Source organism: Euprymna scolopes, chromosome 39, assembly GCF_053919585.1.
Source record: "Euprymna scolopes isolate OS-2025 chromosome 39, ASM5391958v1, whole genome shotgun sequence".
Lineage (NCBI taxonomy): Eukaryota > Metazoa > Mollusca > Cephalopoda > Sepiida > Sepiolidae > Euprymna > Euprymna scolopes.
The window spans coordinates 64,037,433-64,062,642 of NC_136520.1; the positions used below are offsets into that span (position 1 = coordinate 64,037,433).

The window sequence follows — 25,210 nt, forward strand, 5'->3', positions numbered from 1 at the left end:
TACATATATATGTACATATATATATATATATATATATATATATATATATATATATAGAGAGAGAGAGAGAGAGAGGGGGAGAGAAACATACATATATATACATATATATATATATATAAAGAGAGAGAGAGAGAGAGATAGATAGATATATACACATTTGTACGTATATGTAAACATATATTAGTACACATTTATATATAAACATATATAAAAATAAACGTATATTAGGTACAAAGACATAAAAAAACATATATACTTATAAATCTATACTTATAGGCACAATCAGACACACACACACACACACGTATATATGCATAGGTACACACCTTCCTTTATGTATAAGCACACATACATGTACGCATTTGTATATATGAACAGATAAATATATTTCTTTATGTAAACATAGGTGAATATTCACTCATCTACAGACTGCTTCGCTTTATCAGTTTCACACACGCACACACATATGCATGCATATACTAGACTTTTAGCACACTTATAGCTTGTTGAATTAGAATGCGGGCTTGATGCCAAAATGATGTTTAAATTTTAGCTCATTCATGCATTAATCCCGATGAAACCAAACGAATTTCTGTTTGCTCACTGAACGATGACACCATGATACTTAGTTCGCTGCACCTTATCATTATAATGATCCATACAAAATTTTTGGTCTGATCTGTCGAGTAGCCCCCGAGAAAAAGTTACACGGAGAGACAGACAAGCAGACATGCAGACAGACACATAGATAGACTAAGAGAAATATAATATGCATATACATAGATAGGCACACTGGCACACACACACACACACACACACACACACACACACACACACACACATATATATATATATATATACACTAGTCGGCCGATGATAGTTTGATTAATGCAGATTTCGTATTTATTATTATACTAGCGGGGGGGGGTACCCGGCGTTGCCCGGGTGTTTGGAGGTGTGTGTTGTTTTGGGTAAATCAAAACTCCGGAGAGTGGGGCCTAAAATGAAAAAAGGTTTTAGTAGGTAAGTATGAGGATCGAACCCGAACTCTTGAGGAAAAGTTGGAAATTAAAGTTTGAAAAAAAAAAAACAAAAAAAATACGTGCGACGTTAACCATTGGGCCACCGTGAAATACTAATAGAAACACGTTTGAATTTATTTAACTATTTAGAATTGGCAGGTGCACGTTTTTATGACTTAATGAGGTCAACTTTAACTGCGGGGTAGTATTTCATTTACTGCGGGAACGCATTTTTTCTTTTTATTTTCTCAAGATGCTCCCCATAAAAAGGGGATTGTCCAAATTGAATAGCAATTGTCTGATATAAGGAAAATATTTCCACATTGATCAAATCTGATTGCTTTCGGACATTTCCGGCGATCGCGACCGGAAAAATACCGTCAGAATTAGTGCCGCTTTTATTATACGAAAAAGCCTAATCCATATGCGGCGAGCGAAAAATGTTGAATATTTATCTTTTCGACGTCGAGAAAATTAAATAGACAGGCGACCTCCGTTGTTAACTCATAGATATTATGATTTATATGTGATATAAAAAGTTTTAAGAAGTTGTGAGCCGACCGATTGCTTCTCGAAAAAAAAAGCCTTTTACAGACATACACAAAAAGCGAACATACATACATACATACATACATACATACATATACACATTTTCGCTTTTATATTTATAGATTATATTGAACCCAATATTGTAGTAATAATTTAAAAAAAAAAAAATGACCACCCACCGAGAATCGAAACCAAAGCGTTTAGCTTACCATTTACTTTTTTCTTTGACGTTAATGCCTGAGCTAGAAAAGCTCAGTATGTTTGACGTGCGTCATTTCTTAATTATAGTGATGAAACGATTCCAATATTTTTTCTGATTGCAGTACAATTACCGATTCCGTATAAAATTCCCAATTCCAATACCGATTCTTTATAAATCTCGAAATATTTAATTATAATTTAAATTTTTTTTTTTCCAATTACCATTAAAACATATGCATATATTTTTTCAAACGTAAAAACACTCTTGTGTGTGTGTGGGGGGGGGTGATGTATAGCTTTTAGCTTTTTAAAATCAAAATGTGCCTGGGAAGCCCCGTCGACATTCCTCGGTGACAGCGCCTCCGGCGATTAGCAATAGACCATTCCGTTCTCAAACAGAGTAGGCAAAGCCTGAAAAGGTGAACCTCCTAGAACTGCACAGAAATTAACCCCCTACCGCAAAATCAACAGGAATCGGATCATTATAGAAATGGTCTAATCTTTGTTGATTTTGGTGGCACAGGATAACAAACAATCCCCGGCCAATTTTGCTTATAAATGTAGGATTCTAAAATAAGGGTCTACTTTAGATGGACGATGGTGTCACTTGTGTCCTACAGGTGTGATGGGAAGTTGTTGAGAGGGTAGTAAGTCGGGATGGAGAAAACACGATTCTTCATCAATTGAGACAAAGGAACTGCATTAATCATCCCTAACGAAATTGGATATCGCCACGGCGAGGACTGACGCAGTAACAAGAAAACACAAGGAGACTATTGGGGGGGGGGGAAAGAAAGGGAGAATAAGGAATGTAAAAGGGGTTCATGGGTGGGAGAGGAACAACGATGGGTGGACAGAAAATGAGTGAGCAATATTACACGGCGAGATAAGACGACAAAAATGAATGGATAGCAAGAAAATAAAAGAATTTTTGGTAGAGGAAGCAGTGAGTGTGTAGGGAAGGAAAAGAGAGAAAAAAAAAGATAAATGATGGAGAAAAGTGGGAGACTAAGGATGATGCGGGAGACGGAGAGAAAAGTAAAGAATAACAGAGATGTAAAATGAAGGTGGGTGATAAAATAGGGTAATATAAACGGAGAAAAACTAGGATGGGATAAGTGAAAAATCTGGAAAGGAAAGATTCGGATATGTGAACATAGGAAGGGAAAGAGCGAGATGAATGAAAAAGGGCAGACACTCTATATGTTGCGTAGGGGTTATTTCTTTATAAGATGACGTATATATTATATTTGTCGTTGTTCATTTTAGTAGACTCTTAGAGAGTCTTGTGTGCAGATAAATCGCGTATATATAAAGAGAGAGACAATTCTGTATATATAAAGAGAGAGACAATTCTGTATATATAAAGAGAGAGACAATTCTGTATATATAAAGAGAGAGACAATTCTGTATATATAAAGAGAGAGACAATTCTGTATATATAAAGAAACATGTATAGGCTACTACAGGAGAGCCTAGCATGTAATTCAATGAGAGGAGATTTATGAATATCTTGATAGATACACCGCAAGATAGTGCGTTTGACAGTTGTACATATAATATTTCTTACCTATTTTTGACATGATGGTTTTCACAAGTTCTTATAATATACATTGACAATACCTTTTCTGTTGACAACATAACACGAAGACGCAGATACAAAAAGATGAAGTTGTTTGTTTATTCCATTTAATCCCGGTCGGAAATGATTGCTTCACTTCAGGGATTCAAAGTTGTTTACATCGTAAGCTCTAAACCTCTCGCTTCCAAGAGGATGCCCTGACTAACCGAGAATCGGCCTGAACCTCTCTGTTTCTCTGGTCTGACTGATCTGATTCTTTTCCCCTCTAACTTCGAACCCTTTCCTATATTGAGAAATCATTCCTGCTAATACGTCACAGCAACGTGACCACAATTCACGTGTATCAAACATGCGCGATTTGCACGTTTTTGAAACCATTTCTGACGACCAGGAATTTTTCCATTCTCTTTGTTTTACAAAGGAATTTAACCTACTTGTTAATTCTGCAACCGATATTTTTATTATGCATTCTTTCTTAGGATGTGAATAGTTTTTTTCCATCCCAATTGTATTTATTAAATATTTTAACAGAATGAACAATTTAACTGTTCATTCCATTTAAACCTATTGTTCTTTAAAATTTATCTACAGGGTTCAATCCTTGTTTTATCTGATATCATTTTCGTTTAACTAATTCTCTTTTTATTTTTACTTACATGATAAGGGAATAGCCCTTATCATGTAGCATATATGCTAGCAGGGAAACCTGGCATTGCACGTGATTGAATGATGATCAACAAATGGTGGGATCTTTCTCTAGATCCAGAAGATATCTCACTGCTAATGCATTTCTCTACCTATATAAGAGCCAGGTATGTCCAAGGATGGAGTACTGTTGCCACATATGTGCAGGAGCTGCTAGAAAGAACTTATCCCACCTTGACAGAGTTCAAAACAGACTTCGTAGCCTAGTGGGGGATGCCCCTTTCTCTTCCCTGCAACCTCTTTTTCACAGAAGAGACGTTGCAAGCCTGTCTCTGCTTTATCATTATTTTCATGGCAAGTGGTCGTCTGAGCTCCAATCTATGGTCCTCCCCTCGCCGAACTTTCATGAGAAACACTCGTCTAACTGAAAACACTATCAATAATTTTTCCCACCTCTTTATCGGTGCCTAAACCTAAACGTAGATTCCATGAACAAAGTTTCTTTCTTAGAACTGCACACCCGTGGAATTCTCTTCCATTTGCCTTCTTTCCGGCTGACTATAATATGGCCGTCTTCTAGTCCAACGTAAACAAGTTCTTGATGAGCCATTCCCCTTAAGTAATCCAATTTACCAAATTTCCACTAACAATTACTACGACATTGTTCCATTGCCTGCATTGCACTGTATGCTTATTAACCCTTATCCTTGAGTGGCTTCTGGGCTATGATAAGTGGTGACTCCTTTGTAAAAAAAAGTTTCATACTCCCATATTTTTATTGTCATCAAAATCAGTTAAATCGCCCATTTTTCAATCAAATCAATTAATTGCTTGCCCTAGTTGGAAACCCATCGTGGTGCAAGGGAGGGAGCTTCACATACCTCCCTGCAGTGACTTAGTCCATAACACATCGTAGTCTACATTGCACTGTAGAGAACCTACTCTTGATTTTATAAAATTATCTTTATATAATGATTTGAATTAAAGTTTAAAATGAATAAGTGAATTGTTCTGTAAACAGTAACATTCATTTCGAAAGCACCCCCTGTCATATCAAAGAACTTACTGTTGATTTTATGTATCGGGCCTTTCGGTTTGTGTGGTAATAAAACTTCTCAAATGAACTTGTGTTGTTAAGCTGTGTAAGGTTTGGTCAAAATTGTCTGTTCCTTCTTTCATCGGATTATTTCGATATCGATACTTATCAAAAACATTCTGATACGAAATCTATCTAAGAACACTGCCAGACATATAAGGTACATTCGTGTGAAATTTCGCAACAATCGGCGCAGCCGTTTTCGAGTTCATAGGGAACGAACTCACAGACAAAGTTCCTTATATATAATAGTAGACAATTCGAGATAAATATTTTCTAGAGGTGAAGCAACCAATAAAGTTTTAACAAAGTTAATACAAGAGTGCTCAATGCCGAATAGGGCAATATATAATTTTTATTTGTTTTACATAAATATTAATATATCGCTACACATTCATAACCATGTTTCGGTTAGCCAGTTACAAGGAACTATAAAATTTTCATTACTGACTTTTACTTTTGTATAAGCAATATCGCCTGAAGAGGTCCCTAGTTACTTGTAACTGCCTGATCGAAACAGCGAAACACGTTCATGAACGTGGAGCGACATATAAACGCTTATGTAATATATATATATATATATATATATATATATATATATATATATATATATATATATATATATATATATACTGAATGAGTATCCATGCGAGTACAGAACGATCGGTAAATTTGCAAAATCAATAAAGAAATAGTAATTGAAATTGATCATCCCATAATTACACACACACGCATATATATATATATATATATATATATATACATATACATACATATATGTATACATATATATATATAATATTTTTATATACCTACATACACTAGTGTTTCCTGCTTTCGCAATCATCAGTGCAGGAAGTGACGATTGCCGCTGGTCGAAGGATTCGAACACCAGCACGAAACTAGTTTTTACTCCATTAAAAGGAACGGTACTCTTGGGCCACTGTCAATCGCCACGATAACCAATGGAAATTTAACATTTATAATGCCAAATACAGACATAACGTTATTAAGACGATTTAAAGTGATCGAGCGACCAGAAATTGCGATCTCGCACACAAGACCAGCCAACCGCTTTTCATTTCCCAGTCAGTGCTCAACTTTTAAGAAATTTACTTCTTAAAGGGGTGAAGCAATTATAAATTATGAATAATATATATATATATATATATATATATATATATATATATATATATATATATATCCCTCAAATGTATTGCCTTGATGGAGGGGTCCTGGATATGACCTTAAACTATATCTAATAGTGAGGCCCCAGCTTGTGGGCTTTGGGGAGTGTGGAGCCACCCTTTCATTGCCATTGCTCCCAGTTCCATTCTGACCCAGAGTGGTAGTACCTATTAGGGTCCCAACTGTGGGTTTAATAGAAACCGTTTAAAAAAAAAACCCAAAATATATTCTAATAAAAAAATGTTCTTCAAAATCACTGGATTCGTCATTAAATAACCTGAAAAGGGTTGATATGCCGTAAGACAAAAACAACCAAACTAAACCTACTTGATGGAGAGGAGACTAAAACTTGCTGCTATGGCTTCAAATGACCTGAAATAACAACAAGGGGAGACTTGATTCCAAATATTCCTTATTTGTTGTGTCTCTCCCTTGTTTGGTTTTCAAACTTAAAATAAATTTCACGGTATATAAGTATTATTTGATACTGGAGATATTCATAATTGTACCATATTTCTAAACGAGGCGAGATATAAAATATGAGAAATATTTGGAATCAAGTCTTCTCTTGCTGTTTTTTTTTTTTTCAGATCATTTGAAACTATAGCAGCAAGTCTTAGTCTTCCTTTTATCAAGGCGAGAGATTTGGGGGAAATATCAGATATTTTGTAATTCATATGCAAAACTAGTAAAACAAATGACAATGATTGAAACATTTTACAATTTGCCGTAATTAAGCTCTGGATGATGAATGATCCCCTGAATGCGCGAGTTTAAGAGGCAAATGTCACATAGCTCACTACACAATTCGGGCCATTACTTTTCCAACGGACTTTCATTTGCTAAATTCTGATTTAAGATTTAGAGCTGATAAAATTGCCACTAGTGTTTCATGCTTTCGCAATCATCAGTGCAGGAAGTGACGATTGCTGCTGATCGAAGGATTTGAACTCTGCCATTTTTATTCCATCCTACTTAAAGGTTAAACTTCCTAGTGTTTTAGTCTGTCACGTCATTATGACCTTTGGCTGCTAAGAAACCGAGGAAAAAGAAAAGAGAGAAAGCGAATGAAAAACTGAGAAAAAGAGATAGATAGATAGATAGATAGATAGATAGATAGAGAAGTATAAGTGATAGATACAGTAGAAACAAAATACAGAATATGTATACATATCAGTTTCCAACTTACCAGTTGAGGTGTCCTCTGCGCATTGCCACAATTCGGCCTATCAAAAAGAAAGAAAAACGTTGCACGTTTATTTTACAAAACGTCCAAAAATGTAAAACCTAAAAACTCGTTACTAATCAACTAATAATAAAAATAATTCAGTCTAAAACCACCAAAAAATCAGTGACACAAATATCAACTTCTTGTCTTTTGCAGTCGTTACATTCCGCAATATTTTTCCTTCGTTCTTTCTGCGAAAGGTTCCTCAGTGCGCACCGCCCCTCGTTTGTCTATCTAATGGATTTGTGAATATATGTAACTCATTTAATTATGCATTTTGTATTTACATTCGGGGTATAGGAGGCCCTGGAAGAGATAGCACCTTTGTAGTTCGACTGTTTCACCCTCCGAGAGTCAACGACTGTCACTGGTCCGCAACTATCTTCTAATCTTTTACACGTGGCTCCACGTTGTCATACCCTGGTTCCTTGGTTCAGCAGGTAAGCTAAACCATGTCAGGTGGCGCTACTGCCTTGTGGAAAGCTGTTGGCTCAGCGAAGGCCAAAGGAAACAACCTGTACAGAATATTTTTTTTTTTACATGGTAGCCACCATTTATCAAGGCCCGGAAGCCTCTCGGGGATAAGGGTTATTGCATGTACAGTAATCGATAGGATAATATTGTAGTAATCGTTAGTAATGGAGATTTGATAAAGTGTCTTACTTAAGGGAGCGGTTTATCAGGAATTTGTTTATGTTGGACTTGAAGACATCCAAGTTGTAGTCAGGTGGGAAACGGGAAAATGAAAGAGAGTTCCACAGATGTGCACTTCTCAAAAAGAAACTTTGTTCATGGAATCTACTTTTTGATTTAGGCACAGATAAAGTGTGGGTAAAATTATTGACACTGGTTTCAGCTTAACGGGTGTTTTTCGTGAAAGATTGGCAATGGGGGACCAGAGACTAGAGCTCAGACGAGCACCTACCATGGAAATAACGATAAAAATAAAGACAGGCTCGCAATGTCTCTTCTGTGGGAGAGAGGTCGGAGTATAGACCTGCTGGTACTTCTCACTGTCTCTGGTAGCTACTGCGGTTGAATTGGTGCCAGACGTAATGGTGCCACAATTTCTGTGGAGTACACCAGTGAGATTAGATAGGAGGATATTGATCCGTGGACAACTTAACTTCTTCATACCGATGCCCAGGCTTGCAGTATGGAGAGATAACGGCAGCTACACATTTACATTCACTGTTTTAGAACTGAACTAATAGATGGGATAACTGGAACAACTACATGAACAAAGTTATCTAAAAATTCAGTGGACATCTCCCACTCAGAATGGATTTTCCTTATTTTCAACTCTTATACAAATATGATTTTGTTCATAATTTGTCTTCAATTTATATGTTAACCAGCAAAAGTATAGCTTGTCTATTACAATGAATACCATTTAGCAAACTACTCTCTTTTGAGGATAAAAACCATTCTTTGAAACTCGATGGACTAAAGAAAAGTTTCACATTTCAACGAATGCTAAATTGTTGTAAGGACGGTCAGCAACATCTACAGGTTGGGATAAGCAGTAATTCCAAATGGGAAGATGGCGGTAGTAGAAAAAGAAAATAGAAAAAAAAAAATTCATTCGCTCCCACCAGTTGAGAAAAATTGAATTTGAAATTTGTTCGTGTTTACCAATCAACAATTTTGATTATTACTTGGGCTATTGCAAGAGAACATTCTTATTATTATTTTGACTCTCGAGTATATATCCGACACAGCTAATCAATCGAGAACCACAAATAATCAATTGAGAATCTAAAAACATATTAACTGATATATTATTTTTTTAAATTCAATTTTCACCCCAAACAAGGCACAGTGCCACTTTAAATTAGGGGGCTGCTATAGGGACATAAGTTGCAGTGATATTATGAAGGGAGACGAGTAGCAAGATGTCTGTTCACATTACACATGAACTTCTGCATGTCAGTACAGTTGGGAAAGCAGAATCCTGAAAGGGAGTTCCAAAACTAGCAGTTCTGGGGAAGAAACTATTGGAGTAGAAGGTTTTCTTACATCTAAGGATATCTACTGTGAAGGGGTGGGATTTAGCTGCTTGTCAGGTTTGTCGGGGGTATTTATGTCGAGGGGTACAAGTGCTTGTAATTCGTCAGAGCATTCACCATTAAAGTATTTATAGGTATTTAGGTAGAGGGGGTACAAGTGCTTGCAGTTCGTCAGAAAATTCACCGATAAAGTACTTGTAGAACAGGCAGAGGGATGCAAAATTTCGTCGATGGGACAGAGGCTGAGGCCTAGTTGACAGTTCAGGACCTATCAGGTTGGCGACGCTCTTTTGAACCCTGTTCAGGGGTTGGAGGCAAGTAGCAGATGTACCAGCCCAAATGTGACAACACTCAAGAGTCAAAATGATGAAAAGAATATTCTCTTGTAATAATCCTAATTATAACAATTACTATTAGACGATTCGATTCACATCTTTACATGCAACCAATCAACGTTTTCTTTGGATTTTATCACCTTTTCACCTTTTTCCTCGTCGAGCCTGGACTTCTTTTGGAATATCCCTTTAATGTATTCATTTCTCCATTACCAGTTTTTATACAAATATGTCTCCTTTCATGATTTGTAGTTTTCAATCAATTTGCTAACCAGCAAAATTATAGCTTGCCCGTGAATATCATTTTGCTAACTACTTTTCTCTGAGGATAAAAGCCATTCTTTGAAACTCCATGGAATAAGACATTTTTAAGTTTTTGCATTCCTTGTCGAATGTAGCAACGTGGGGCTACATATGAGGGATTAGGAGATAGTCCAGGACCAGTGACACTCATCGACCCCCGAAGGGTGTGGCAATCGAGCTACAAAGGCCCTATCGCTACCGAAGGCCCCCTATACCCCGAATGTAAATAAAAAAAATGAATAATTAAATGAGTCACGTGTGTCCACAAAATTATTGCCTGTGAATATCATCTTGCTAACTACTTTACTCTGAGGATAAGAGCCGTTCTTGGAAACTCTGAGGAATAAGGACATTTTAAAGGTTTTGTATTCCTTGTCGAATAATAAATTGTTGTAATTTCTAATTTACAGAGTTTAAATTGAATTTCTTGTGCGCGCACACACACACACACACATATATATAGTCATCCACATACAGTACTGTTTTGTTATATCACAACTCATCAGTGTGGCTAGACAAGAACCTTTCCTCAACTGTCCGTGGATCGAACCTAAAACCACCGAGTTGACAGTCGGCAACTCAACCCACAAGGCTACGAATAGGTGCCCGCAAATGTCCCTCATCAATGCCTATTAAAGAAGAACTTATCCATCGATTCACAGAGCTCAAACTACAAACAAACGGACCGTGAACTTCACTTAATAGCCAAACGAAGCATCGGGGATATATATATATATATATATATATATATATATATATATATATATATATATATATATATATATATATATATATAATGCTGAGTGATTAAAATGTGGCATCAAGTACCATTTTTAAAAGTCTTTTGTATGTCTCGACCCAAGATTGAACCCCAGATCTCCGATTCATTTAGTGAAAATTATGCCAAATTGATCGATTTTTACCACAGCAGCATATATTTTGACAGATTTTAATATTTAAGTCCGATGTAGGTATACTTAGAGGAAAGATACATACCGACGCACTTCAGACGTCAAAACACTGATTTTAAATAAAAGTTTCAAATAAAACTCACCGCATCTTGTGGACATTTGTCAACTGTTTTCACTAATTTCTGCAACTGGCTGATCTCTTGGCCCGACTTTAACTGCAACGATAAAAAAAATAACAATTGATACAAATTATGTCCAGAGACACATAATTGGCACGATTTAATGTACGAGATGTTTTCGATAAATTTCTATACTTTTTAGTACAGGCATTTTAAATTGTCATAGATTCTTGAAAATTCAGTATGTTATTGCTATATATTTAAGATGATTGTCCAATTTTTATGATTTCAGGTTCAAATGAACAGCTACAGAAACAATTGGAATACACCCTACTAAAGCCGGATTGTCACAGCTGATGAATTTCAAAAATGCAATCTGGATGTGAGGACACTTTAGAAGACCGATATGCAATAAAACTCTGTTTTAAACTTGAAAAAAAAAATGCTGCTTTTGGACCATCTTGCATGAATCGAGCGTCAGTTTTTGAGTGGCATAAGAGATTTAAGGAAGGCAGGTAGTTTGTGAAAGATGATGATAGGAGTAAGGAGGGTAGAACACGAGAATTAATTGACCAAATATAGAAATTCATGGATAAGGATGTCGTATGTCTATAGAGACAATGAGTGCTCAGTGTGGGAACTTTACACACAATTATTCGTAAAGAAATGAAGCAACGTTGAGCCTGGTCAGAACCAGATGGGTGACCAATCTGGGGAATTCCAGACGCTGTATGTAGGAGGATGTCGACATCTCCCCGCAAGAGTTGCAAAAAACCTAACACCACCATCTTCCTAACGCGGAATATCTACATGCGACTGGGGACCGCTTGTGAATTTCATACCCACATAGAACTCCCTTCTTTGGAGGAAGCCGGTTAAACGTGCATAGGGTTAGTGCTATTTCCAATCATCCCGAGGAAGTCTTGAAATACAGATTAAACGTCGATATACATATAATTTAGCCTGTTCCTTTTTCATTTCTCCATAACTATATATGTATACGTTACAAATGGATATGTGTGTACACGTTACATATGCACATTATATAAATATATATATATATATATATATATATATATATATATATATATATATATATATATATATATATATATATATATATATATAAGTATAGAGTGGATACACACATATATAGTGCAAAAAATAGCACATGCAAAAACAAAATGTTCATGACAGAGCGTGGTAAATCGTACAACTGCTGACGAAAACATTTTCTGCAAAATGTCATAACAGCTGACAAAATTTGGGGCCGACGGCTGCGATGACGAAACGAAAATATTTTCGACGCACTCGTCGGTAAAATCATTAAGAAACAGAATAAACAGCAAAAAGAAAAAAAAAAAAAAAAAGAAAAGAAAAAAGAAAAAGAAAGAAACAAAAAAAAGAAACAAAAAATAGGAAAGAAAAAGAAAAAGAAAAAAACACTGACCGTATTTGGTGATTAAAAGGCCATCAGTTGTTATGAGTATAAAATGATCTTCTGTTTAAGCACACACACACACACACACTCACACACACACATATTTATTTTATACATATATATTTATATTATATATATATTGATATTTTATATATACATATTTATATTATATATATATATATTTATATTTTATATATATATATATATTTATATTATATATATATATTTATATTATATATATTTATATTATATATATATTTATATTATATATATATATATTTATATTTTATATAATTATATTATATTTTATATATATATATTTACATTATATATATATATATTTATATTATATCTATATATATTTATATTATATATATATTTATTTTTATATATATATTTATATTATATACATATATATTTATATTATATATATATATTTATATTTTATATATTTATATTATATATATATATATTTTATGTATATGTTCCATGATAAGGGCTGTCCCCTGTTCATGTAAGTATAAAAATAGAGAGATTAGTTAAAATGAAAATAAGAGAAAGCAGAAATCAAACCCTGGACATAAGTTTTAAAGAACAATAGGTTTAAATGGAATGTCCAGTAAATTGTTAATTCGGATGAAATAAATAATAAATAAACTATTCAATTGTTAAACGAATGTGGATAATAAAATATGGGTTAAATAAATTAGATATGTAGGTTAAATTCCTTTGTGGAAACAACACAAGAAAAATAGGTTATTGGGAAATCAATGTCGGAAACGAGCAAAGTCGCGCATGTTGAAACACGTGAATTTTGCTCACGTGGCCGGGATGCATGGATTTCTCAATATAGGAAGTGGGAGTTAGTTGGTCGCGGAGACATTCAGAGAGACAGTCAGAAGAGACACTCAGGGTAGACGGTCACTTCAGAAACTAAGATGTGAAACCTTGAATTCTTAATGAGGAAATCCCGACCGGTCGTAAGGAAATAAATTCATCATGTGTTTGTGATAAAGCTCATCTTTGTGTTTGTGATTTCTACAAAAAGGTAAATTGTATTGTTATTATATGTCTGTGTTATAAAATGTCATTACATACACATCTCTCTCTAAGATACAACATCATATGTAATAAGACAAGAAGTCTCACTAAGACTCATATCTTTACTAATAAGAACTCACGTAACATACGCGCACAAGTGGTATCGAATAATACTAATAATAATAACTATATAACATATTTATATTTATATTATATCTATATATATTTATATTATATATATATATTTATATTTTATATATATATTTATATTATATTTATATTTATATTATATCTCTATATATTTATATTATATATATATATTTATTTTTATATGTATATTTATATTTTATATATATATATTTATATTATATATATATTTATATTATATATATATTTATATTTTTATATGTATATTTATATTTTTATATGTATATTTATATTATATATATATTTATATTTATATATATATATTTATATTTTATAGATATATATATATATATCATTTATATATATATTTATATATTATATATATATTCATATTTTATATATATTCTATTCATATATATTTATATATATATATTTATATTTTATATATAAATATTTATATTTTTTATATATATTTATATTTTATATATATATATTTATATTTTATATATATATATTTATATTTTATATATATATTTATATTTTATATATATATTTATATTTTATATATATATTTATATTTTTATATTTATATGTATTTATTCTTATATACATATAAATTTATATTTATATATAAATTTATATATATATATAAATTTATATATAAATATTAATTTATCTATATATAAATTAATATGCATAAATATTTATATATATATATAAACATATATATATAAATATATATATGTAAATATATATATATAGATAGATAGATAAATATATATCTATATAAATATATATATATAATAATATAGATATATATAAGTATATATATAAATATATATATAAATATATATATAAATATAACTACTTCATTTACTCACATAAAATTAATATGCTAAAGTATAGATTTATGCGTAAACTTTAAGTATTTACTTCAAAAGTGCTATATATGTAGGTAGAGCTAGTTAGTAATTTATAAAATATATATGGCGATTAAGCTACACTGAATATTCGGCGTTTCATCCACTCTAGGATTCGTCAGGCTTATATATATATATATATATATATATATATATACATATATATAAATAGTTATATAAATATATATATATATACATACATATATAAATATATATATAAATATATATGTATATATAAATTTATATATATATATAAATATATATATAAATTTATATATATACACTGATATATATATACATTTATATATATACATTTATATATATATACATGTACATATATACATTTATCCATATATTTATATAAATTTATATATATAAGTTATATACATTTTAAAATATAATATATATAATTTTTTATATATAATGGATATATACAATTTTTTATATATAATGGATATATACAATTTTTATAAATGTATATATATAATTTATATAAATTTATATATATAATTTATATAAATGTATATATATAATCTATATAAATTTATATATGTAATTTATATAAATTTATATATATAATCTATATAAATTTATATATGTAATTTATATAAATTTATATATGTAATTTATATAAATTTATGTATATAATTTATATAAATTTATGTATATAATTTATATAAATTTATGTATATAATTTATATAAATTTATGTATATATATATATATATATATATATATATATATATATATATATATATATATATATATATATATATGTATAAATTCTACAGCAGCATCTTTCCTGCATAATATATTGCTGCTGGGCGTACTGTGGACATTCAATGCGAATGGAGATCCCGCGATACTATTGTAGCGCTTTTGTAAAAACTGTAAAATTATTTATCTCTGTAATCTGGTAGTGTCAGAATATATCTTGTTATTACGATTTGTCTCGAATATCCTTATTGGAGTCTGTGACATATTTCCACTGTTCATAACTTTATGTGCATATATATATATATATATATATATATATATATATATATATATATATATATATATATATATATATATATATATATATATATATTAAAAATGTTACTCATGTTCAGGTAACCAGCATCTAAAATTTCAAGTGTTTAGACCCAAAATGGCGGAGATGTTTGGTAGAGTCTGCAAAGGTCAACTCTTTCAACTTTGACCTCTTGGCAGCCAAATCTCATCCCAAAGCTGATTTAAAAGATGGTTGCATATCTGATTACTCTTTATGTAAAATTTCAAATGTTTAGAACTAAAATTGGCTGAATAGTTTGCTAGAGACGGCAAAGGTAAAATCTTTGCAATTTTGACCCCTTGGAAACCAAATTCTCAGCCTAAAACCGATTATAAACCATGCCCTATGCCTGAATAAACTTTGGTAAACTTTCAAATGTTTAGACTAAAAATTTCCTTAGTAATCTGGTAGAGACCGCAGAGGAAAAATTTTTAAAAGCTTTGACCCTTATTTTACCCCTTAACATTTATTGCTTTGGGGTCAAATAAACTTAAAAAGTTTGATTCATGTCCAGGTAACCTACATCTCAAATTTCAAGTTGGCGGAGGAGTTTGGTGAAGGTTTCAAAAATCAAATCGTTGAACCATGACCCCCTGGCTGGCACTTTTCTGGCTGAAAACCGATTAAAAAGATGTTCCCATGTCTCAATACCCTTTATGTGAAATCTCGAGTCTGTAAACTGAAAATGACAGGGTAGTTTGGTAGGAAAATGTCCACACGCAGAGACAATTTTACTTTTATAGACATACATATATAGATACATACACATATGCATAACTATACACATAAAGATATATCAGCAAACATAATATATATATATATATATATATGCATATATAAAAGCACATGTACATATATTTATACGCATATTTACACATACACCTATAAACATACACGCATAGATATAAGCACGTGTATATAAATATATATAGAAAATACATATACCTATATATACATATATATAAACATATATAGACAAATATATATGTACATACATCTAAACATGCATGTATACATACATACAAATATACATAGATATATGCACATATAGATTCACCCCCACATTTATGCACATACATGCATTTATAAACATATGAACATATATATATATATATATATATATATATATATATATATATATATATATATATATATATGAACATACGTACATACACACGTTTACAAATAACATGCATATATATGCATTTTGGTCAAGATCAAAGTGTAGTATCGGTTCTTCAGATGCTGCACTTCCATTTCTTGTTCTCTTTCGATGAAGGAGCAGTCCTTCACGACCGAGACAATTTTTTTTATTTTTTGTACCTTTTCTCCACGTTAAAAAACGACCCTGGTGTCTAACTCTGTCACGTGGGGGGCATTGTAAATAGGGACAAACATACAAATATGCACATGAACATACACACTTATGTATACACATAAACATACACACTTATGTACATATATTCACGCACATAAATATATACGCACACACTTGTATTCAAATAAACATATTCACATACATATATACGCATATATATATATATATATATATATATATATATATATATATATATATATATATATATATATACATCGATGCCTCCGTTCAATCTCAAAAGGCAAAGGATAACCCCATGTAAGAGGTAGCTGCGCATGTAAGTGTGAGGAAAGGGTTGCGCAATCACTAACCGCACCTCTCCTGAATGAGAAATCTAGGACGACTGAAAACAATGCCGAGATAAGCGGAGAGCACATACATCACCTGGAATTCCAAAATGGTCACATATTTAATACTGACCAGGTTAAACGTTGCTTAACCGGTGATCAGGCGGGAATCTATCTATCATATATATATATATATATATATATATATATATATATATATATATAAATATATATATATATATATATATATATATATATATAATGGGTTAAGAAATTCCAACGAAAGAAAGATGTATATTTAAATAAGGGAGTAGTCACCAACAATGTGTATTTTTTAACATTATTTTATTATTCCGTGTCTTGGTTTTTCATTGAGAATTATGTTTGCATCATTGTAATAATGTTTTTAAGTCATTGAAATCGTTTTTACGCGTGTTTCAGACGTTCTGTGATGCGTCCTCGTCAGAAATTATTTTCAAATGTGTTGGAGATGTAAAAATGGCGATTTTCGTAGTTAATTTGGAGGCTTGTAAGTGTTTATTATTCATTGCCATGCTCAATTTTTATTGCTCCTTTATTGGGCTTGTGATGGAGTCCGTTGACCTGGCTGTAGTCGCTATCTCTTTCTCCTAATGTTTTTTCTTTTCCTTTAGGGTGGGGTAGGGTGTGTGTGTATGTATGTGTGTGTGTGTGTGTGTGTGTGTTCGTGTGTGTGTGCGCGTGTGTGTGCGTGTGTGTGTTTGCTTTTATTGGTTTGGGAATGTGTATATTGTTTTATAGTATTTTGGGGGTTATTTGCTTCCTTAGGAAGGCGGCTGTGATCCGAGGTCGTTACTAATGTGTATGTGTGGGAGGGGGGGACTAGCTCTTCTGAAATAAGGGTAGAGGTGCTTTCATTCTATTTTGATATTTATTTATTGGATTCTTGGATTTTAGTATTGTGATTTTTCGTTTTAGTCTTTTCGGGTATTCCTTATATTATGTTTGTTTAGAAAGAGGATTGTATTTAAAATATGTATAGGGTATTTTTTTAATTTTTCTATTTATTTGTCTCCTCATGTGGGTATGGCCAGATCCAGGATCGGTTCCTAGTGTGGGGAAGATTTTTTCCCCAGAGGGGGGGCATTGGAGGGGGTATAGGTATGGGAGGGGGATGATAGAAGGGATGATAGTTGTTTCAGTCATGTTTCAGTTATTTAAATATATATATATATATATATATATATATATATATATATATATATATATATATATATATATATAATGGTTGAAAAATAAGATACAAACTGGACCCAATCTTATGAATTTATTTCAATCCCAGACGGGCCTTTTCAAACGAGCTGGGATATTCCGGTTCGCATCTGATTTACACAATTGAGAAATTCACAACTAATGTTTGTATTCATTAAAACCATCAGTAATAAACAAAGAAAAAAAGGGGAATGGAGTGATAATATCGTTGAGGTATAATATTATGGTAGTTTCGTTAAACCGTTTTTTTTTTTTAATAATGATATAGGTATTTAATATGTCTGTGTGAAATAAAGTTAAGGCCGCAATAATGAAAGAGGAATAGAGACAACATATACGAGATGAATTGGAAGTCAAGAATTACATCCCTTTAACAAATGCGTGTACGTTTTGATGAGATTTAATAGTATAATAGCCATTTAGCCCCACAAATAATGAATGTTTTTTGTTTAATTCTAAATATTATATATATCAGGGGTTTATTTACGCCGATTAAAAAAGAAAAAAAAATACAGATGCTAAACTTCTGACTGACCAATAATATGGATTTAGACAAGCCCGTTCCACAGCAGACATCCTCACTGTAATCTGTGAACGTATATACCATTCACTGGACAAAGCGGGGGAGGGCAGAGCGGTACCAGCTTTATGAGTATTTGTTGTGTATTTTTCAAGTTTTAGCTAAGCATATGAGATGACAATTGTCTGCGCTTTTTCTACCGTTTATTTCGAGGGTTGATATGCAATAAAGGAAAGAGCAAACCAAACAACTAATCCTACATCGGTTTGAGTGACGCTGGCTGACAGCGATGAAGAAATAACTTGCATCATTAAAAGGCCATAGATTTGCTTCCCGGTCAACTGTAAGCGGTCAACTGAAAATCATTGGGTGTGGAAGGCGGACAATAAAAAAAGAGAAAGAGGAAAACAGAAAGTAGAAAAAAAGAGAAAGAAAAACAAAGAAAGAAAGAAAAACAAAGAAAAAAACAAAAAAAAAGATAAAAAACAAAGAAAAAAAACAAAGAAAAAAAACAAAGAAAAAAACAAAAAAGACAAAGAAAAAACAAAGAAAAAAAACAAAGAAAAAAACAGAAAGTAGAAAAAATAACAAAGAAAAAAAACAAAGAGAAAAAAACAGTAATAATGAAGAAACTACAAAATATAGAGCAAAAAAAATAAATTGCAGATGCTTCATCAAAATAACATGATTCTCCTTTTCTGCCGTTGCTAGGTCTCCGTGTTCTGCGATTATATACCCATCGTATATCCAATTATATTCTATTTAAAAAGATAGACGTAATGTCACCGTTTCATCGAGTGGGTCATTCTATTCGGAGTTCTAACATACATCACTACGCTAAGTGTTGCATACGTCACTAAGATAAGTATAATTTCAGGCCTTCAGCTTGTTTTAGATGACATCCTTAAAATACATTATTTCCATTCTTCGGAACACTGTTCTCATCTTGAGTGTCATTTTCATAACATTTCGGTCGATGTAACCTCCGACCATCTTCAGATGTATCATTGATTTAAGATGTATCTTGTTGATTTCTATGTAACCTACGACCATCTTCAGATGTATCTTGATAGCTTTTGGGGGAGCTGCGTTACCGCAAGAGTAGGTGTATCAAAATTTTTGTAGGAATTTTTGACACCCCTAACACGAAACTGCAAATAAAATATAAAAAAACTCGTAATTTCTATTTTAAAAATGGGTTGTTTTTTTTCTTTATGGATTATACTTCCAAAATAAACTATTAAAGTTGTATAAAAAGTAATAGAAATATTAAAAAAAAAAAAAAATAGTAATGAAATTAATTGAATGTTACGAGTTCAGTATTTTTCAATTTTTAAACTTTAAAAATCTATCAAAATTTTTCTATTGATTCTATTTTTACGATATTTTCAGAGTCAATGTGAAATTTTATGCTCTTTCCAATAAACCGAATATAATATTTTAGACAAACGATTTTTTTAAATTCACGCTCCCCCATTTTCAAATGTCTATTAAAAAGTAAATAATTAATTTATGTACCAAAGTTTTATATATCGGAAATTGGAGATAAAGGATCAATAAATAATATATTCAAATTTAAAAAAAAAAAAAGTAGTGTATTTTTAAAAATTTACCTGTAAAATCCGAAGTTTAAAACCATTAAAAAAAAAAACACACGTTTTTTTTTGTTTTTTTTTTAATGAAACCTTGGTTCTTGCTCCTTTAACTGAATAATAATTAGGGCTTGAATTACATTTTTCGAGGAGTTATAAGCTTCGAAAGATAGCGAGTGGAATTATTCAATAGTTTTCACGAAATTTCTGACACTGCTACCGCAGGAGTGCTTACCTCCAGACTTCAACGTAGTGATCTTAAAATATTATACCAACAAGGAGTTTTCATAATCCATCTCTAGCAGTATAATGTTTTGGCCGTAGTTGGAGTTAAATTAAACTGCTTCATGCTGGCAAGAGATCCGATCGAAGTCGAAGCTAGCATAGCAGATTTCATGGTTCGCTTTTATTTATAGTATTTAGAGAACAGCGTTTTATATCTGTTAGGGTTAGGGTGTCGGTAAATCTTTCTGGGCGTGAAAGTAAAGGCCGGCACTTGACAATGTTTCCGACCAACTTGAAAGAAGAACAAAAATCAGAGATCAACTCAAATAGAAACGAATAGATTAAAAATATATATCACACAACGTCGCCATGTGTGAGGTTGTTTTTTTTGTGTGTAATAGGTCTCCCACCCGGCACTTAGAGGGTTCTTCAAGTGTGGGACGACCGGTGTTTGGTTGAGAAGGCAAACAAGACAACACTTGAAGTATCAAAGGCTAGCAGCTATGGTGGTATCAGTGTTTGTTGATTCTTATAGACTTTTAAGAAACTCACACGTAGCAATGGAAATACCACGAAATAATCTTCCCGACCGGCACAAATCAAAATAAATATATAGTAGGTTCTTATTTAAAAGTCAACCTAAAAAACGAAAAAAAAAAAAAACTATATAAAATTTGTTAGAATACCTACTTGTAACAGAACGAAAATATATTAAAAAAAATCATCTATATTGATCAAGTAGTTTTATTTTTTATAAAGAATAAAGGAAGTCGTTTGCATTATAACATAAATCTCTTTTATTTATCTATTGGCGAACTGTTATCCCCATCTTCATAGTTGTTCAGGTGATTAATCGCAACGTGGCGCAGTGGATAGAGATGTTGAGTCTCTATGGTTCCAGATGATGATAGCAGGTTCAATCCTACCCAAAGCAGGTCAGAGGATTAGTTGGCCAAAAACGTGGTGAGACGACAACTATGGACGGCAGTAATTACTGGGGATAAGTTACAAGACTCAGCATTCCTATCCCGTCGCAGTTGATCATCTGAAGAAGGCCAGAGGATGAGTTGGCCGAAACGTGGTTAGACTACAACTATGAAGATGAAGATACCAGTCCGCAAATAAATAAATGCACAAATTATTCATCTCAAAGGATTCCAATAAAAAATATAATCTTTGATAACTCTCTCTCTCTCTCTCCCTCTCTCTCTATATATATATATATATATATACACATATATATATATATATATATATATATATATATATATACAAGGTGACCCCCCCCAAAAAAAACGGACCCATGTACACTTTATATATTTCCATTATTTAATCACCGATTGCCCTTATTTTACAGGACATGGCAGAATCAGCGACCGTGAGTACACCAAGACCCCAGTGGGAGCTGGGACAAAGAATACACTGTGTTAAATTTTACTACAAGACAGGCTGGTTTAAGAAACCCCAGGACAGTTTCATGCGTCAGTTCGAATGTGAAAAGGCTTCATCCAAAAGCAGAATTCAGAACTGGGTGGACCATTTCGAGAAGTATGGGACCGTGGAGAACCTCAACGCTACCAGAGAGAACCGTCCAAGCCACTCGGGACGTCCCAAGAAGCGAACAGCCAAGCTGGTCAAAACGCTCTGTACGTAGGCGAAGTCAGTCCCTCGGTATGTCCCGTGAGACTTGGAAGAGAGAGCTGGTGAACGATATCAGGGCTTACCCATACAGAATACAGACGCTGCAGACCCTTACAGCCTCAGACAAGAAACAGAGGAGGGCTATGGCAGTCAAGATGCCCGAGAAGATAGAGAAGACACCAAGTTTCCTTAACCTCCTTTGGACCTGAGATGAAGACCACTTCTATCTTGATGGAAAGGCGAACTCCAAGACAAATGTCTTCTGGAGGTCCTCCAGACCCAATGAAGTAGCCACCAATCCCCTGCACTCCCTAAGTGCACGGTATGGGCTGCAATCTCGGCCAGAGACATCATAGGACCAATCTTCATCGAAGAATCTGGCGCAGCAGTGACAATCACCAAGGAGCGTTATGTGGAGGTCCTCAAAACCTTCAAGAGTGAGCTCCAGACCATCTACCCGTCGTTCATGAGCAAGTTCTGGTTCCAGCAGGACGGAGCAAGTTCTCACACCTCAAACCTGTCCCGAGATTGGCTGAAAGAGAACTTCAGAGGCCGAGTGATCAGTCTCAAGACTGATTTTGAGCCCGAACCTAAGTCCCCCAGATTTTTTTTTGGGGGGGGTCTATCTTAAGGACAGGGTCTACGCAGGGAAACCCAGAACCATCACTGAACTCAAAGAAGCCATCAGGGAGGAGATGAGAGCCATTACCAATTCAATCTGTAAGAACGTCATGGAGAACTTCGTGCTGCGCCTCAAGAAATGCACGGAGCTAAATGGAGGCCATCTAGAACATATGCTGTAGAACGGAGAAAAAAAAGGCCAAAGACTCTAGTGTTTTGATGTGATTTTTTGAATATAATAAACTAGTTATGACCAAAGTTTCATTTCATTCAGACAAAACACTAAGAAATGGGGCCTAATTAGAGTTGGGGCCCGTTTTTTGGGGGGTCACCCTGTACTAGCTGAGAGCCCGGTGTTTTCCGATGTTGCCCAGTCGTACAAAACGCTTAAACATGATAATTTATGCAGATTGCATATGTATTATTATAGAATCAATCCTTTATTGATTATTATATATTACGAGGAATAATTTTCCCGGTGGACAATAAATAAATAAATAGATAGTGGACAATAAATAAATAAATAGAATAAAATAAAAAAAATATATAAATAAAAATAATAATGAAAATGTTGTTCATCAAATTTTGTTTGAGTTTGTTTACAATTTACTGATATTAGGGTTTGACGATGAATGCCCTTGAAAAGTCACTTCTGATTAATATTTAGTTTTAAATATGCAAACAAAGAAATGATTTGCGGTGATTTTAAATGATACATCTTCTTTTATCGTAAATTGAACTCATTAATAAGAAAAAAATTAAAATAAAATGTTGAGGTACACTCGAGCTTGAACAGAGGGGTCATTCGATCTGTAGTCGAATGCTCTACCACTGAGTTTTGTCTCCATGTTATAATAAATCTTTTTTTTTTTTTTTTTTTTTTTTTTAAGAGAAATGATTCGCTGAAATTTATTATTTATCTTAGCCGGTGTAACATAAAATATTACATTGTAAAAACTATTTTTATGTATACAAGAGGTAGACTATTTTTCAGATCGAAATTGCTGGATTACTTCGTTTGCTCATACGTTGAGAACATCACCAACATGACCTCCCAAAACACCATCTTGATTGCCGCTATCCGCCGAGTATTCGTCGAGCTCCCGCCGATATATGCTTATGAAAAAGGCATGTTCCCAGTTCCGGACCCGTATCGTGGCGGTGATAAGGACTGAAAGCGGCTACACTGAATAGATGTCAGCTCTAGGACATAATAAAGTTACCTGAATTGATTTTTTCAATAAAAGTTTTAAAATAAAGCTGTAGAGTTTCTTTAGGGCGACAAATTTATCGTTCCACCCTGTATAAAAAGGTGTCTGGACAGAGAACTGATGGAAACCACATGACCAACGAGTTAAACGAACAGGAACAAAGATTATATGGGTTGTTCGTAGATTGATTATTAAAGCTATTAAAACGTATTACGTTCCTATGTTCATATTTTTCGCAATTTTAAATCACCATGTGACGTCAGCATCAGCCGGTCATGTTGGCTAATCAATATATGAAAGCCGACATAGCCTATATATAAAGCTTTATATACTGCCCAAGTTTAAATTTCCACTGAAGTCATGTCTTTAAAGGCCCTGTCGGTGGGGCATTAGAATACGCCGACTGCCCCCTGCAGAGGGTAAAAGTCCCTCAATGGGGTCCTGGATATGACCTTAAACTATATTCAATGGTGAGGCCCCAGCTTGTGGGCTTTGGGGAGTGTGGAGCCACCCTTTAATTACCATTGCTCCCAGGTCCACTCTAACCCGGAGTGGTAGTACCTGTTAGGGTCCCAACTATGGGTTAAATAGAATCTGACTTAAAAATATATATATATATATATATATATATATATATATATATATATATATATATATATATATATATATATATTCTATTAAAAAAAAAATTTCT

General features: G+C 32.9%; 1 protein-coding gene across 1 annotated transcript in view; it reads right to left on the reverse strand.

The window, feature by feature from the left end:
* LOC145263816 (reversion-inducing cysteine-rich protein with Kazal motifs-like) overlaps positions 1-25,210 on the reverse strand; it is a 401,252-nt gene that overhangs the window by 196,887 nt on the left and 179,155 nt on the right. The window contains exons 3-4 of the mRNA XM_080120880.1: positions 11,213-11,284; positions 7,473-7,509 (exon numbers count right to left, since the gene is read on the reverse strand). Of these exons, the coding sequence (XP_079977006.1) occupies positions 7,473-7,509; positions 11,213-11,284 (109 nt within the window). The remainder of the gene's footprint in view (positions 1-7,472; positions 7,510-11,212; positions 11,285-25,210) is intronic.